Source organism: Echeneis naucrates, chromosome 1, assembly GCF_900963305.1.
Source record: "Echeneis naucrates chromosome 1, fEcheNa1.1, whole genome shotgun sequence".
Classification (NCBI taxonomy): Eukaryota; Metazoa; Chordata; class Actinopteri; order Carangiformes; family Echeneidae; genus Echeneis; species Echeneis naucrates.
The window spans coordinates 11891125-11907160 of NC_042511.1; the positions used below are offsets into that span (position 1 = coordinate 11891125).

The 16036-nt window shown below is 42.0% G+C and overlaps 1 protein-coding gene across 1 annotated transcript; it reads left to right on the top strand.

Annotated features, from left to right (window-relative positions):
• Positions 1-586: 586 nt before the first annotated feature.
• LOC115043837 (sarcalumenin) lies at positions 587-15639 on the top strand. The gene is made up of 9 exons (XM_029502574.1): positions 587-1445; positions 1551-1761; positions 7002-7952; positions 9301-9402; positions 10088-10183; positions 11295-11411; positions 12282-12515; positions 13311-13660; positions 13993-15639. The coding sequence occupies exons 2-9, from the start codon at positions 1677-1679 to the stop codon at positions 14491-14493; spliced, it is 2436 nt and encodes an 811-aa protein (XP_029358434.1). The 5' UTR covers positions 587-1445; positions 1551-1676; the 3' UTR covers positions 14494-15639.
• Positions 15640-16036: the final 397 nt, after the last annotated feature.

Here is a 16036-nt window from a genome sequence, read left to right on the forward strand (position 1 = left end):
TGTTGTAAAGTAAGTTTTAGAACATAGCACGGTCACATCTTACTGAGCGTCATTCCCTTTAAAAAAAAAAAAAAAAAAAAGTGGAAAACTAAGCACATAGTGGCGGGCCAATGTATGTTCAATGCATCAAATGCCACCAAAGTGCAAAATCATCATCCAGTAAGAAAGAAATTAGAACAAGAAAGGTTGAAATGAAAGGCAGATTTCCCTCCACAATCCCTATCTCTTGATGAAACGCATCAAATCTGCGCACCTCATGTTATATTACTTGTACTTCTCTCGGGAATTTGACTGGAAATCCCTGCCTGGAGCCTCTCTCCTGTCATACTCAATTCGATACGCTGACTTGATGCTGTAAACATTCCTTTTATTTGGATTTGTATCTGTCTTTTGATCTCTTACATGTTCTGTTGCCAATTGAATGCATGTTACTAATTGCTGTTTCCTCTCATCTAAAGCAGGCTTTGTTTTGACATTTAGTTTATTTTTTTGGGGTGGGGGGGTTCCTTTTCCTTTTTTTTTTTTTTTTTTTTTTTTTTTCTTCTTCCTTCCTCCCCCCCTTTCTTTTTTTTTTTTTTTTTTTCTTTCTTTCCATGATCAGTTGACTGAAACTTGTCTTGTGTGCGACATGTGGACACTATTCACTCACTGACATTCAGTTTTATATCTGGTTAGATTAGTATTTTTCATACCAAGCGAGGGAGGGTTCTTGTACTCGTCAAAGGGTTTGGTGTTCAGCCTGCGTTTGTCCGAGGTTTGTTACTGGTCAGGAAAACCCTTTGCCCTCAATAGTTTCTGTACAATATGTTGCAGCACTGCTGTCTTTGGAATTTCTTTTGGAATATTTGATATAAAGCACTTGCTGTTCTGTACTGCCTGATTCAGTAGTAAGGACTTTTTTTTTTTTTTTTTTTTTTTTTTTCTCTCCCCATTTATTTTTTGTAAGCTCTTTGTTGTGACGCAATTTAACATCTGTTTGTGTTCTGCCTTTTTGTCTTCATTTGTTTTCCATGTCCTGGTTTCTTTATTTTCCTTTTTGGGGGTGGTGGTGGTGAGACAAGCTTTTTTTTTTTTTTCCCCCCTCCATCAGTCCAGGTCGATGAGAAGCTGTTATATTTTGTTTATAAAAAAAAAAACTTGGGTAAACAGGCCTTTGTAAGAAAGGGAAAAAAAAATAAAATTTGTACTTTTTTTATGACACGTTTTTCTGTTTGCTTGTTTACTTCAGTCATACCTGTCTGTCCACCAGGTGGTGATATGGAGCAGCTCATCATTCAGCACACTGGAGTTCACATAAACACAGGTGGTGGACAGGCCTCATTTTGATCTTTACAACAGCATCGTTGTAACTGGAGAGTTTAAGCAGAGGAGATACAAAATCTATGTAGGATGAAGCCAGGTTTCAATGTGACCTGAAAAAAAAAAATCATACCGGCAGGTCAAAGGTAACCAGTACTATTTGCAAAGTGAAGTAACCTGAATACTAAATAATTATTTTAATTTGGAGCCGAAAAGACAGACGACCTCTTCCTGTGTCTTTCTGTTCTCAGCCGTCCTGATTGGGCCTGGCAGCTGTTCAAGTGCACATTGGCACACATGAGTGCAGTTGCTGAGCCCCACCTCCGCTGGCATGCCCTCTGACCTTCACCCAGAGCAGTATATATAACAGGGGTGGAATGAGGAGAAGGCCCCTTGCAGTCAAAATGAAGTCCCTGCTGTCTGTGTGCTGCATGCTGTCTCTGCTGGCCCTGTCTGCTGCAGGTATGGTGGAGGACTCTGGGTGAAATACTTGAGTGCCTCTGTTAGATTACTTATGCAGGTGTGTGTGACATTGAAATGCTGCATTTACAGAACAGCTGCATCTGAGGCAGTTCTGTGTCTTTGAACATATTATGGCGCTGTATGTCTTGCTGGGACTCAGCGGCTGTTTCTATGGCTGTTACTAATGAAACGGTGAAAAGATTTATTATTTTGCCTCTTGTCAGTTTGAGGCTGAGGATATTGGACGCGGTAGAGCTGCAGATGTCTAGATTCTGTTTGCTTATACAACATCATCCTTTTCCTTTTTTTTGTCATTTAAACGTGTGGAAACAAGGAGCTATAATACCTATAAAAGTATACTTGGTGTCAACACGTGGTGCAATGCAGGCTGATGGAAAATGTCCTGTCTGCTACTTATTCTTTCTGCCTTGGAGCGAAATGTAGTGACCGAACTGGCAGTGACTAGGACCCATTACAAAGGGTGGCGCCCTCTGCTCCAGCCAGAGCAAAAGCTGGCTGAAAGCCCCACTGGATCTCTGTCACTTCTGATGGTCACACATTTACACCAGTTTCATGCACAAATGTAACTCCTGCTCACCAGTCAGTTTGGCATTTCACAGTCCTTTATCGTTGTGTGTGTTTTTTTTTGTTTTGTTTTGTTTTTTTCAACATCTGAGTTAATCAGAAATAACCCATAAAACAATAGTTTACGGTTCATACATAGCAATTGCTGCGCTCCTTGTTTCCAAGTTTCAGCAAAAAAGTCAAGAGACCCTCTGTTAAAGTTCAGCCAGAGTATACCCTTCTCTGTCCTTGCACTGGTTCATTTTGTTCCCAGCATGTTGCCGTAGTCAGGTGTCAGGCATCAGGCAGACAAAGTTGTCACCAGATACCACATCTCTTTCAGACTGCCAGGAATGCACACACATTATGTGAGAACAAATACGTAAAGATTCGCTCCCATGCTTGAAAATGTAAGAAAATTGTAAAGTGGTATACGGACGTGTAAATAGATTCCGTATCTACAGCAAAAGCCACATCTGAATTTAATGCCCCAAAGCTTTATCACTCCCACTCTGCTCTGTCTGCAGAGCTGTTAATCTGTCATTCTCGTCAGCAAAGTCCATGTCGAGGGGATGTCCCAACTAAAACAGACATGAGAGAGCTCAGCATAGGCCACGTAAGACCAGGGAACAGTAGCTGAGCAGTTTGAAGTGACATAACCGGATGATGAAGTACCAGTAAAGGTCAAGTCAATTGGAAACTTATTAGAAGTTGTGACAGAGCTCAAGTAGCAACATCCTCCCAACTTGATTTGTGCGTGTGGGCAGTTTCAAGAAAAATTGACAGTTGACAAAAATGGTATTCATGTTAATGGAATAACTTTGAATGTTACAGCTCAGTAACGGACAGCATTCAAACTGAGTAGGAGGGTTAGAAAACGACCTCTTTATCTAATCAGACTTAATATGTGATAAATACTGCATCAAGTAACAAGTAATGCACGACTGTAGCGTTGGTAGAATTTACATGTTTGTAAATAATTCCACTGAATTCAGTGAACAGGTTGTATGTCATCACTCTTAGTGCGAATGCATTCTCTCTTACTGGTATTTGAAAAGAGTGTGAGTCAAACGCAGCTGCGATCTGTTGCGGGAATGTGAGTAATCGTGCAGCAGAGCTGCAGGACGGCCTCATGACAATCACAGGGAGGAGAGGAGTGTCACACTTCCTGAAAATAGGAGTGGAATTATCCCTGCTTCTTTTCACCGGCTGACTCATTGTGGGACTATTTCTGTCTCCGAGATGTACCATCCAGCACCCAGGCACCTGTCCCACTCTGTCCCCACCACACTGCGCTCTGCCCAGGCGTCTCTGCAGCACCCGCAGGGCCCTGGAGAGAGCAGCAACCTTAGTCGCATGTTACATTATACTTCGGCCGTGACAAAAATAAATCAAAGATCTTGATGAGCTCTTTTTTTTGTTTGTTTGTTTGTTTGTTTTTTAACTGCACACTCTTGACTGCTTCCAACTGCTCTGCAGTTTTGTCTGTGTGTTTTTGGAAAAATCGTTTATTTATGCCAGAAGGAATTTAATCTGTAGGAATGTTAAAAGGTTTGATCAAGAGGCAAATTTTAAGGCTGCAGTATTTTTATAACCGCAATAATTCAACGACTTTGTGTAGCGTAAAAGGCTCGATCGTAGAGCTGGACTCACCGAGACTTCAGTCCAGCTTCTGCAGCTCCACAATCATTTCTTGGACTTGTGCTTTTTAATGTCACCGCTCTCATAATCGTTCAGTTTGTATCACTACTTCACTACATGGTCTGTAATGTTGCATTGAGCTGTTCATGATAAACAAGCATGCAGGTTTCAGAAAATCTCATCTATGGCAGTAAAACTCAGGTTTATTGCCAAGTAAGTTTCACCCTCGAAGAATTTACTTTGGTTTTCTGGTTAAAAACAAACATTTTTAAGCTGATTTTGTTTTTGTAATTCTGACTAAATGAATCACTATCTGTCCACCTCAAGATATAAGCTTTGTGAGGCTCTACTTAGTTACAGCATCAGCATGGCTAACATCCAAAGGACGCTAATGTTACATTGTAACATTCACCATCCCAGCATGTTAGCATACAAATATTTGTTTATTAGATGAAATTGTAATTTGTCCTAAGATGGATATGAATACTGTACCTAATTTTATGGCAACCCATGACATAGTAGAGGTATTTCTGCCTGGAAACTTCGGAAACTGTTTATTTAGTTTACCCAAATAAAACAGTCATGTCATTTCTCTCTCTCTCTCTCTCTGTGTGTGTGTGTGTGTGTGTGTGTGTGTGTGTGTGTGTGTGGCTTTCGATTTAATTGTTAAATGTATGTAGCAATTGTTTTGTGGCTGATGTCTGCTCTTTCAGCAGTTGGCAAGTCAAAGAGTTGAGGTCTTGACATTTTGTTTCCTGTATAAGTCACTGAAGGATCATTTTTGTCATCAGATGAGACAGAGACAAACTGTTAAATGGTCATTGGGGCCTGACCTTGTTATGCAGTGTCACTTAACTTTGGCAGTCTTTCATTATCAACCTCTGTCAGGATGTTGGCCACTGCTGTACATGTTATAACGCAGGCAATTCTGTAGCGCTATGACTTTGGCCAGCATCCAGACTTCCCCCATGGCTCGATCAGAACAGTGTCCCTCTACTGTCCTCAGGTTACCCCTCACTAATCCCCCCTCTTGTTGATTTTGGTCAATCAATGACACTTGCAGCCCACTTATGTCTGGCCAAGACACGTTTTACGAGCCTTGGAGCGTGTTGAGGACTGCCGCGCTCGACAGCCAAGGCTCATGCTTCGATCTCTGCCAGTTAAAGCAACACAATGAATATGTGACTGTCTCTCAGCTCATCATCTGCAGTAGCTCCCTGGCATTGCTCACTGGCTCCCAGAAGCTGCATTAAAATCACACCCAAACAAAAGCACAGATGACACATTTTCTGTGGTACTTGATATGTATCATATGTTTGTGCACAAATCTGATACTCAAGTTGTCTGCACTAAATTTGATTTGCTCAGGGAATATCAGCTTGATGTTCTGGTCTCTAATGCTGACAATCCCCTTAGAAAGTGATAAGCTAACAAAGTATCTCGATGTTATAAGTGATAAGCAACACACTGAGAACGAAATTGTCTGCTGAATGATTCAGGGCCTTAAAATAGGGGAAAGAAACCGCGATGGGGGAGGGTGCAGGAACGGGAGAGTACATGGAGTCCTGCTCGCATCGTTCAGGACAGCTGATTGACTGTTAAGCTCTCCATCCAAGGCCAAAATACAAATAATGTTGACTGAGAAGCAGCTTCAGGGCTTCACACTGGGACATTGACGCCAGACTTTAAAACAGGAAGTGTTTAGTAGCCATATTTGCACTTCTGCAGCTTCCACCATTTTACGAAACCTTGTGAACCTGAATGGCGTGTGCTATGCTCCTCGTGCTCATACGGTATTGTTGCTATCACAAGAGGCAGACTCAGTTGGTCCAAACTTGGACTTATGTGAGTGCATGTGGTCACTCAAGAGTCTGGGCTGTGGTTGGTTGCTTAGTTGAACTAATGGTTCAAGGTTTTTAGCAATTCATCAACCCTAAGCCTATTTATTGGGAAAAAAGTACATTTTAAATAACAAAATCTATCATGATAGTGTATATCAATTAGGTAATGGTGGTTAATATACAGCCTTGCTCTGGTTGGTTATCATCTTGAATGTTCCTTGCTTCGCATCAGCCTCTTTGCTCATGACCAGCATTGATCCAGAAGTCTAAAGGTGTAAATCCCATAGCAGCTGGCTCTGGCTATTAGTCTCACACTGATCCCATCTTGGAACAGGAACTGTAGACATACATAATTATCCCAAATCACACTGTGCACCGCTTTGTGGTCCTCCATCTCAGGACCACATTGGCAGTTATAATTAAGCAGAGGTCTTTGAGCCCTTTGAACACGGTGAGTGATGATTGTCTATTGAACTGTGTATGTATGCTTGTGGCGCGGCAAAGAGGAAGTCCCCTGTTCTAAATGAAATTGTCATGAGGCCGTAGTAACGCTTATCTGCTGTGTGATGGCGAGCAGTGCATTGTCTATTTACTCGAATGTGCTCTGACAGTGTGATCACTTGCAAACTATAAAAACTCTGTTTTTATAACCTGGAACAAACATGACAGCACCAATGAATCTGCAATGGCAGTAAGTACATCATTCTATTCAAAGCCATTCTGTCTGCTCAGCAGTCTTGCTTTAAATGTTCTATACAACTGTCCACTATATGTCAGTCTCAAATAGGCCACGTCGTAGTGTCAGCGTAAATCAGGGATATTCTGAGCTTCTGTTCCGCTCTGTGACTGCTGGTTACAGATATCTGGCTAGATTACGCTGCAAATTCATTCCACTTCACATATTACTTTGGGGAAAAAATTAAAAACATCTCATATACTATCATAGGCTTTGCAGTTCACCAAATCATTGTTGGGCCCCATTAACATTAAATGGCTCCACTTAGCCAAACCACGTCCTGAATCTGTTATATGTAACAGCATAATAGCCTCCTGTTGTGCATTGGTTTTGATGATGAAGACTGGGGTCTTATAAATTTTACATCAAGGTCTGTCTTGGTTTAAAGCATCTTTACAGTGATTGACTTTTTTAAAAGTCTGTCTAATCACACGTTCTTACTTAATCCACCCTCACAGATCTCCTGGCAGGGCCGTCCATCCATGATGAGGAGCCTCTGGTGCGTCTGCAGCTCCAGCAGCCGGAGGAAGCCCTTTTCTCCTGCACATGCGACACAACAGAGGAGCGCTCCAGCCAGAGCTCCTCCAATGACACCCCGGCTCCAGAGAGGGCCATGTGTCAGCCCTGCAAAAGCCCATCAGCTTTAAGCACTGACAGTGAAGAGGAAGAGCTAGCCTCTGCCTCCGAGCAGCCAGAGCAGGAAGAGATAGCGGCTTCCACTGAGGGAGAAGAAGAACGGGAGGGGGCAGCTTCCCAGGACAAGGTAGTGGAGGAACCAAAGGGAGAGGAAGTGATCTCTGAGGAAGGACTTTTAGACCATCAAAGTGTAGAGGAAGAAAAGGAAACACGGGAGGCGGCATCAACTGAACAGGAAGAGGAGGAAAAAGCTGAGGAAGGAGAGGATGAAACAGTGGAGGGGTTATTTCATGAAAAAGAGGAAGCGACTGAAACTGAGGTGGAAGGTGCAGAAGAGGCAGAACCTGCAGCTGAGGAGTCAGTCGAAAGACCCGACAGTAAGGAAATACAGGAGGAGGCTGAGGTGGAAGAGAGTGTGGGAACGGTCCTGAGGCAGGACGTGGAGAAGGATGTCTCCATTGTTGGCGATGCAGCCGCAGAGGAGGCCGCAGTGGCTGAATCAGAACCTGAGCAGGTCTCTGCGGCTGACTCTGAACCTGAGGAAGCAGAGCCAGAAGTCACAATTAAACTTGAGGCTGGAGCTGAAGTGACGTCAGAGCCTGAGATTGAAGTGGTTTCAGAGCCTGAACAGAAACCTGAGCTGATTGCCAAAGTTGAGCCAGAACCTGCTGTGGAGGAAGTGACCCCAGAACACGCTGAGGAAGTGGCTTCAGTGGATGGTCCAGTGGAAACCACAGGGGAGGAGGTGACTTCAGGGAAGTCTGACAGCACAGGTATGTAATAATGTCAGACCATCTGACTTTTTAAAAGGTAGACCTGCATCACTTAGGTAGGTAAGTTATTCACTGACACAACAGGCCAATAAAAGGATGGATCCTTTCAATCTACTGCTACTAACTGGTGTCTGAATACTGAAAGTTGCCATAGAAGACTTTCCCTTTTCTTCCTCTGAGACCTACTTCTTTTATTAAAACAGGGCTTGTGATCAGATCAATTTGCAAAATAACTACTGGCACTTCTTAGTATTTCATTTTATGTGTTTCAGTTTATGTGCAATCATATATTGGAATATCTATTTATCCATATATTTAATTTTTATTTTGGATTTGGTGTGATGTAAAAAGCTTCTTTTGTGATCACTTTTTAGAGTAACATGCTCAGTGTCTCCATCTGGGACGTGTTGGAGGAAAGGGATTAATATGTCGGAAAATATACTTGTTCATCCTCTTGCCAAGAGTTAGATGAGCAGGTTGATGTCTCTTAAACTACATGCATGAGCCGGTTAGCTTAGCTTATTTTGGTGGAAAAGGGGGTAATCAGAATTGCTGGCCTTCATACAGATGTAAAAATATTTCCTGCTTTGATCTCAGGTTTTGTGGCTCTAAATCTCACCAAAAACCACAATGGGGTTTTTCTGCTTCGTTTGCAATGAAACAACAGATTTAAATGCCATATTAATTAGTTGACTCAAGAGGCGGGAGTCTTGGTAACTGTTTCCCTGCTTCCAGATCATATGCTAAACCGAACAGTTCCTGCTGTAGCCTCATACTGTACAGACAGGACACAACAATCTGGATCAAGGCATGCATTTTGAGAAATTAGTGGCCTATCAAAAGTTATGTGTGAAAATTTGAACCTCATTTCACTGGATGCTTTCAGCTAATGTGGGTCATGAAATGACAGCAAACATCTCTATCCTGCATTCCTGTCCTTCTTTCTCTTTCACATGGCCAACCAATATGACACTGTGTGCAGCTAAAGAGAAATTAGCAACAATCTCTTGTTACAGGAATAGGCAGACAGAAATAGCAGAGGAAAGAAATAGACCAGATAAATGGACAACAGCATGATCTAACAGTTGGGCCTGTTCTCAGCCCAGCTGGCCCCGTCACTCACAACTAAAGTCATTCACCTGAAGGATCACATTCATTTTCAAACTATGTCCACAGAGTTCTCAACTTTGGTTGTAGTTCATTCACTGGTTGTTCATGTATACCATAGAAATATGTTGTAGTCCATTCTTTTTCAGATAAAGCATTGATAATTTCCTGCAGCTGCACATAAATGCATGCCAGGGCCTTTGATATTAACTGCTGACTAAGCATTTGATCCTATGGTCAGGAGAAAAGGGGGGCGAGGCAGCAGGTTGGACGCTGCGGGATCGCTCCCATATTGAGGACACATTGCGACTGGCTTCTGCCGAACCGTCAGCAGAGTTCTCAGGTGAGACCCTGATTCATATTATCTTAAAACCTCTACATCTGATCTAAACCACAAACATGCAGGATGCTCTAACAGTTCCAAACATGTATGCACATATAAAAACACATCCTGCTGCTGAAAAAGTGGGCCGACAGTGATTTCAGTTCTCTCCTTCCCATCCTTTCACATCTATTTAGAATTACCCAAAGTTCTGGACTGAATGGAAAAGAAAAACAGATGTTTCTGAATGTGAACAAATGGAAGTTTGAGACAATTTTAGGAGATTTTCTCCCGAAACTATTTTGGAAAATTGCTTCATGATGTCTGAGTCTGAAGGGCTTTATATATATATATGTGTGTGTGTGTGTGTGTGTCCTGTGTGCGTGTCCGTGCAGACACGTCTCAAGGCAGGTGATTAATCAGTACAAAAGTGTAACTCTGTCCTCAGAATGAAAGCCCTCTCTGTTCTGTAAAACCAGATTCATTTGAGGGAGGCCAAAAGTGCTGCAGCAGAGCCAGTCTCTTAATCACCTCAGCTCAATTGAATAAACTTACTATGGCCAAGACATCACATTCTACCAAAGCAATTGTTGTAATCAGTAATGTGGGCAAGAATATTAGTAATACTCTGGGCCAAAATGTCTTCTTAACATTATCTCCCACTTATTACATCCCAGTTCCTCTCTCTCTCTCTCTCTCTCTCTAGCTGCTATGAAGAAGCTGTTGAACATCTATCACACGGCCATTAAACCAATGGAGCAAGCCTACAAGTACAATGAGCTCAGGCAGCATGAAGTCACAGGTAACAGGCTCTGGCTGAAGATTAAATGGCATTTACAGTGCACTGCGGTTTGTTGGCAAATCGCAAATGATTTATAGATCAACAGCACCAGCTCACGTCTGTTTATGACTTTGACTGTGGTTCAGCTCATGTACTGTAAAGTAAACACCGACATGAAGTGAAAGTACAAAAATCTGAAATTCAAATGCTCCGCTGTGAGCAGCATATTGCTGTGAGCGTGTGAGTCAGATGCCACAAATTGGCATCAAGACAAATAAAACAAGACATGCAGGAACTGCAGCTTTGTATTTAGTCAGCAAATATAATTAACTTCTCCTGCATCCTTATAAATCAGTTATCAGTTGTGTTGCAATCCGTAACCATGGAAATCTATGAACAACACATCATATCTGCTCACCTGCATGCTTTTATTAGTCAGCCACTAATATGCCAGGTAGGAATTAAGTAAAAATGAAGTAAAAAAAAAAAAAAAGAGCTATGACTTGACATTATCCAAACCAGGCACATTGAGAAACACAATAAGGCCACTGTCTGCGGAAAATTGAAGGGAACGTTGTGTGGGCCAGACACCCGACAACCTTGTTCCAGCACTTAAGGGCAGAAAAGTATCATTTTAAGTCACTTTGCAGGATGGAGCAGCATGTATGCGACTCTGGGACTCCTTGTGGTGCTGGATGGAAGGACACGTTCACAATCGGGCCATTTAGAGGCAGTCATTTCAACAGCATTTATGAAAACAAAATGGTCCTATTCCCATTCAGCAGTAAATCTCCTCAGTTATTTCACAGCAGCGAGACGCTGTGAAATGAAGCATGAACTTGGTGCTACTGATTGACATGTTCAACACAGACTTTGGTTATTTTTCGTACACAAATGATGATTTTAACCACAAAATAGTTATAGCGCAGAACAATAATTCCAGTTTGTTTCATAAGAATGAGGAGAAGCGTGAAAAAAGTGCAAAACACACACAAAAAACAAACGTCAGGTGCAAAGAATCTAAAGGAAACTTGTGTCGCAGCTCATGACAGAAATACCTTCTCTTTTTCTCTTTACCTGTTCCTTTTCTCTCAAACCTTGTCTCTCTCTCTCTCTCACACAATCGACACAGATGGCGAGATCACCTCCAAGCCCATGGTTTTGTTTTTGGGCCCCTGGAGCGTCGGCAAATCTTCGATGATCAACTACCTGCTGGGTCTTCATGGCACCTCCCAGGAATTCTACACAGGTTTGGACAGAAATAACTAACCAACAGACCCGGCTAATTATAAATGTAAAGCCCCAGTGCTGTGACGAATAAAAGTTGCTTTCACCATATTTTCACCACAAGACCAAGACAAGACCCTACACAGACAGGAGGTCACATGGGCAGCCACAGTAAAATAAAAAGTGATGTATTTTCCTTTATTTTGACAAGTCAGTTATTTTACAGAGATAATCTTTGAGCACACTGATAGAAAGCAGTAAGTCGCTGCTTCTTGCTCTTATTTTGTGCTATACCATTGAAATATTTTTCTACCATGAGTGTTAAAATCAGAAATGTCAACAAAGTTCCAGTTACAAAGTATTATCTATCTAGAGTTGCCCAAGATTGGCCATCATAAGTTAATGATCCCAAAGACAGAGAAAAGACTGTGGGAACTGCAACGGCTGTAGTTTGGAACAATGGGTTATTTTCTTTCTAATTAATTCAACATTTTATTTAAGTGAAAGAACTTTCTCTCTTTCTCTGGTCTTCAGAGTTACACAATGTCACTTTAAAATCTGACTGAAAATGATACAAAAGAACATGTAAGAGACACTCGAGTCAACAGAGATAATAAGAGCTACTTATTAAAGTACTCTTTTTATTTACATGTTCGACACCTAATCATAAGATGAATTGATTTATTGATAATGATTAAACATTAGCTTAAATTCAGTCCTCGAGCAAATATGAAGGTGTTATTTTGTATTTGTATTACGTATTAGCTTATGAAGCATTAATTTTAAAAGGTAAAGTATCACATACGTATATAGTACAATGACATCAACAGATAGGCTAAACCATCAGACAGATCATTTCAGATCAGTTATTGCCTCTTCATCCTCCCACCAGGAGCTGAGCCCACCACCTCTGAGTACACCGTTATCATGCACGGTGAGAAGTTCCGCTCCATAGAGGGCATCGTCATGGCAGCAGACAGCTCACGGTCCTTCTCCCCCCTGGAGAAGTTCGGCCAAGGCTTCCTGGAGAGGCTGCTGGGCGTCGAGATGCCCCACAAGCTGCTGGAGAGGGTCACGTTCGTCGACACGCCTGGCATCATTGAGAACCGCAAACAGCAGGAAAGGGGTGATGATTACTGAAGAAAACATTTTCATATCACAGGAGCACATATTAACATCACAATCCTTATCGTGTTCCATTGTCATGATGAAAAACGTCACCTATCGGGATGAAAAGGCCTCTGAGAAACAGCATCTGTGGCCTTTTGATCCCCCCCCCTTCATAAAATGAATGAAATCAGCTGGGGGGGATTCAATAAACCCAATAAAACATCAGGCTTACACACACATCTACGTGGCTGTGGTCAAGATCTGCAACATCAAACAAGCATCAGTGCCATCTGACAGCGATTACCACTCCTTACACACACATACACAAACAGGAAGGTGCACTGCCAGGCAGTCTACCCACAATCACTTATGAACTGACACACAAACAAACACAAACCACAACCATAATAAGTAACACATCAATTATTTAAGTTGCACAGTGTTTTGGGTTTATTTACAATGTGTTTTTAACAGACTTCTTCACCACTAAGAGTTATTGAGAGGATGCTGCCTCATAAAAAAAATGCAGAGGTCATGTTTAACAAAATTTGTATATCACAGTTTGAATGTAAGATTTTTGCACTTTAGCTGAAGAAAAATGGTCACTTCTAAGTCATTTCCTTGTATGTATGATTTTAGTGTAAGCCTATAGAGCTCTGGGCTGAATCTTATTTAATTTCATTCTCCCACTGTATAATAAAACCGTCCAATGAACCCACAAACCTGAGCTTCTCATGAAAGCACCCTTTTAATACTTGTGCTTAATTTTGTGTCTTGAGTTCAAAGATTGAAACTCCTTGTCGCCCCTCAGGCTACCCTTACAACGAAGTCTGCCAGTGGTTCATCGATCGAGCAGACCTGATCTTCCTGGTGTTCGACCCCACTAAGCTGGACGTTGGCGGGGAGCTGGAGATGCTCTTCAATCAGATGAAGGGCCGTGAGTCCCAGATCCGCCTCATCCTCAACAAGGCTGACAGTCTCACCAACCAGGACCTGATGAGGGTCTATGGGGCCCTGTTCTGGAGCATGGCACCATTGATCAATGTCACAGAGCCCCCACGGGTTTATGTGAGCTCCTTCTGGCCGTTAGACTACGCTACAGACACCGGCCGGGAGCTCTTCATGAAGGAGGAGACCTCGCTGCTGGAGGACCTCAACCAGGTACAACTTCCTGACTTCATCTGTTTACATTTCCTGGATTAATAATACCCAAAAGTAGATTTTGGAATTGCTTTATTAAACAATAGGTAGATTTATCCTGACCACAGTTGTAAGAGTTCGGATTGACAGGAAACTATGAATTTTTGAAAACCAAAAATCTGAACAGTAAAGCTCACCCGTGACAGTGCACATCTACATTGTCATTTATCTTTGTGTACGTATTTAGCTGATGTTTATATTTCAGTGTTTTTCACCTCTCCACATTTTCAAAATTCTCGTGTCTTTCTCCTCTCCCCTCTGTTCCCCCGTGTTCCTCTCTTTCTCCCCTGCAGGTGATTGAGAACCAGTTTGAAAATAAGATTGCTTTTATCCGCCAGCACGGCATCCGGGTACGTATCCATGCCCTGCTGGTGGACCGCTACCTCCAGACCTACTATGACAAGCTGGGCTGGTTTAGCGATTCTCATGAGGTGTTCCAGGATATTGTCAATGATCCTGACAAGTACTACATCTTCAAGTCCATTCTGGCCAAGACCAACGTCAGCAAGTTCGACCTGCCTAACAAGGAGGCCTACCAGGATTTCTTTGGTGTCAACCCCGTTTCCAGCTTCAAGCAGCTCTCCTCCCACTGCAGCTGGAGTGGTGGATGTCTGATGGAGAAAATAGAGAGAGCCATCTCACACGAGCTCCCAGCTCTGCTTAGCAGCATCAGCAAGGCCTCGAGCACACCTGCCCCACAGAAGGCTGCACCAACAAGCCCACCACCTCTCCCTGGTACCTGCGAAGGTCCTGCGTGTGAAGAGAAACCAAAGAATCGTTGGAGGCGGCAGTGAGATGGAGGCGAAGGGTGCAGGAGGGGTAACAGAAGAGGCAGATGGCAGCAGCAGTACCCACGGGGTTTCCTGAAGGATTCCCCACTGCTGCGTTATTCAGGACTGGATGTCGGGAGACTGAGCACAGAGAGAGAACGAGGGAGGACGAGACATACCAAGCAGACCTGAGTCACACAGTATTTAACAATACTTCTTACTGGTTGTATTATCCATAAAATGTACCAGATGTCTGGCTTTTACTCTATTTCATAATACAGACAGAAAAATATGAGGTGTAACAATTATATGAGATCGGTCTTATGTAGGTCAACACACTATTACTGTCAGTATTTATCAGCCACTCCTCTCATATCCAACTGGTTTTCTGTGACCTTAAATTAACTCTGTTACATTATCCTATTCATGTGAGTCAAAACAAGCAATGAGAAGTGTATAACATGTATGTATGACGATGGTTTGGAGAGAATACAGTCAACTGCCTGTCTGAAGTTGTTGCCACATAACAGTATTTCTTCATAAGATCTTGTGTTAAGACAGTGAAATCTGAGACTTCCCATGTTTTCAAATTTTTTTACACCATGTACTCAAATTTGTTTCATCACACAAACATTTTAGCAGAGCTGCTGCTCATATGTCTCCTGTCCTGTTTGCGAAAGCTGGAGATTCTTTCACATCTGCTGTGCTTTGTTTTTCCAGTTAAATCAGAGTAGTATTATGTCAGGGTACATATTTATATTGGTGGGACAATAGAATAGACAGAATGATAATGTCATGGTGTTTTATTTATCATGTTTAGTAACTTTATTGTACTGCACTACTGTATACATTTTTTTTTTTTTTGGTATGGTACCATTGTAAGTTCAGGATAAAAACAAGTTTTATTTGACCATTTATCGACACTATCCTGGGACTGAATTGACTGAAAATGCCATAATCTAATGGTAAACTGCTGCCCATTAAAGTTTGTATTTGTGGCCTTTTGAGCCTTTGAACTCTGAGCTAGTTTTACCTCAACATGGCTGCGTACCACATGGGCATTTTCTTTAAAATGTAATCTTTTCCTGATTATTTTAGGTCTGTTTGTAATTGTCTTTCCTTCTTTTGTGTGTTTTCTTTGGAGTAAACAACAGGGGGAAAAAAAACCCATCTTCAAGCTTCTTTCCTTGGTTTGATTACAATGGCATTACGTGCAAAATCTGTTCCACTGAAACAATATATCATTCATATCATTTCTAGCTGCTTCAGGTCAGTGACACATAGGCTTGTGAATAAAACATTTCTTGCAAATTTTTTCACACAGAAGGAAGTCATATGGATTAGAAACCTTGTTAAATGTGTAACATCTGGAAGAGCACGCATGCACCCAGAGGCACATTAACTAAAATAAAAATATTTCTTTGATAGCTGGTAGTTAAAAATGTTTGTGCAGAGACAGAAAACAGCCACCAGGAGGCGCCTCCATTCAATGTGTTAGACTCATGCATCACATTAGAGAGACTGATAGAGTGAGAGAAGCTCTATTTCTCTTTATCAGCTGCTAAAC

Excerpts from the sequence above, each read along its gene's own strand:
- LOC115043837 (XM_029502574.1), top strand. The coding sequence starts at position 1,677 with ATGAGGAGAAGGCCCCTTGCAGTCAAAATGAAGTCCCTGCTGTCTGTG. Across the intron at positions 1,762-7,001 it reads GCTGGCCCTGTCTGCTGCAG|ATCTCCTGGCAGGGCCGTCC; the intron begins GTATGGTGGAGG and ends CCACCCTCACAG. Across the intron at positions 12,516-13,310 it reads CCGCAAACAGCAGGAAAGGG|GCTACCCTTACAACGAAGTC; the intron begins GTGATGATTACT and ends GTCGCCCCTCAG.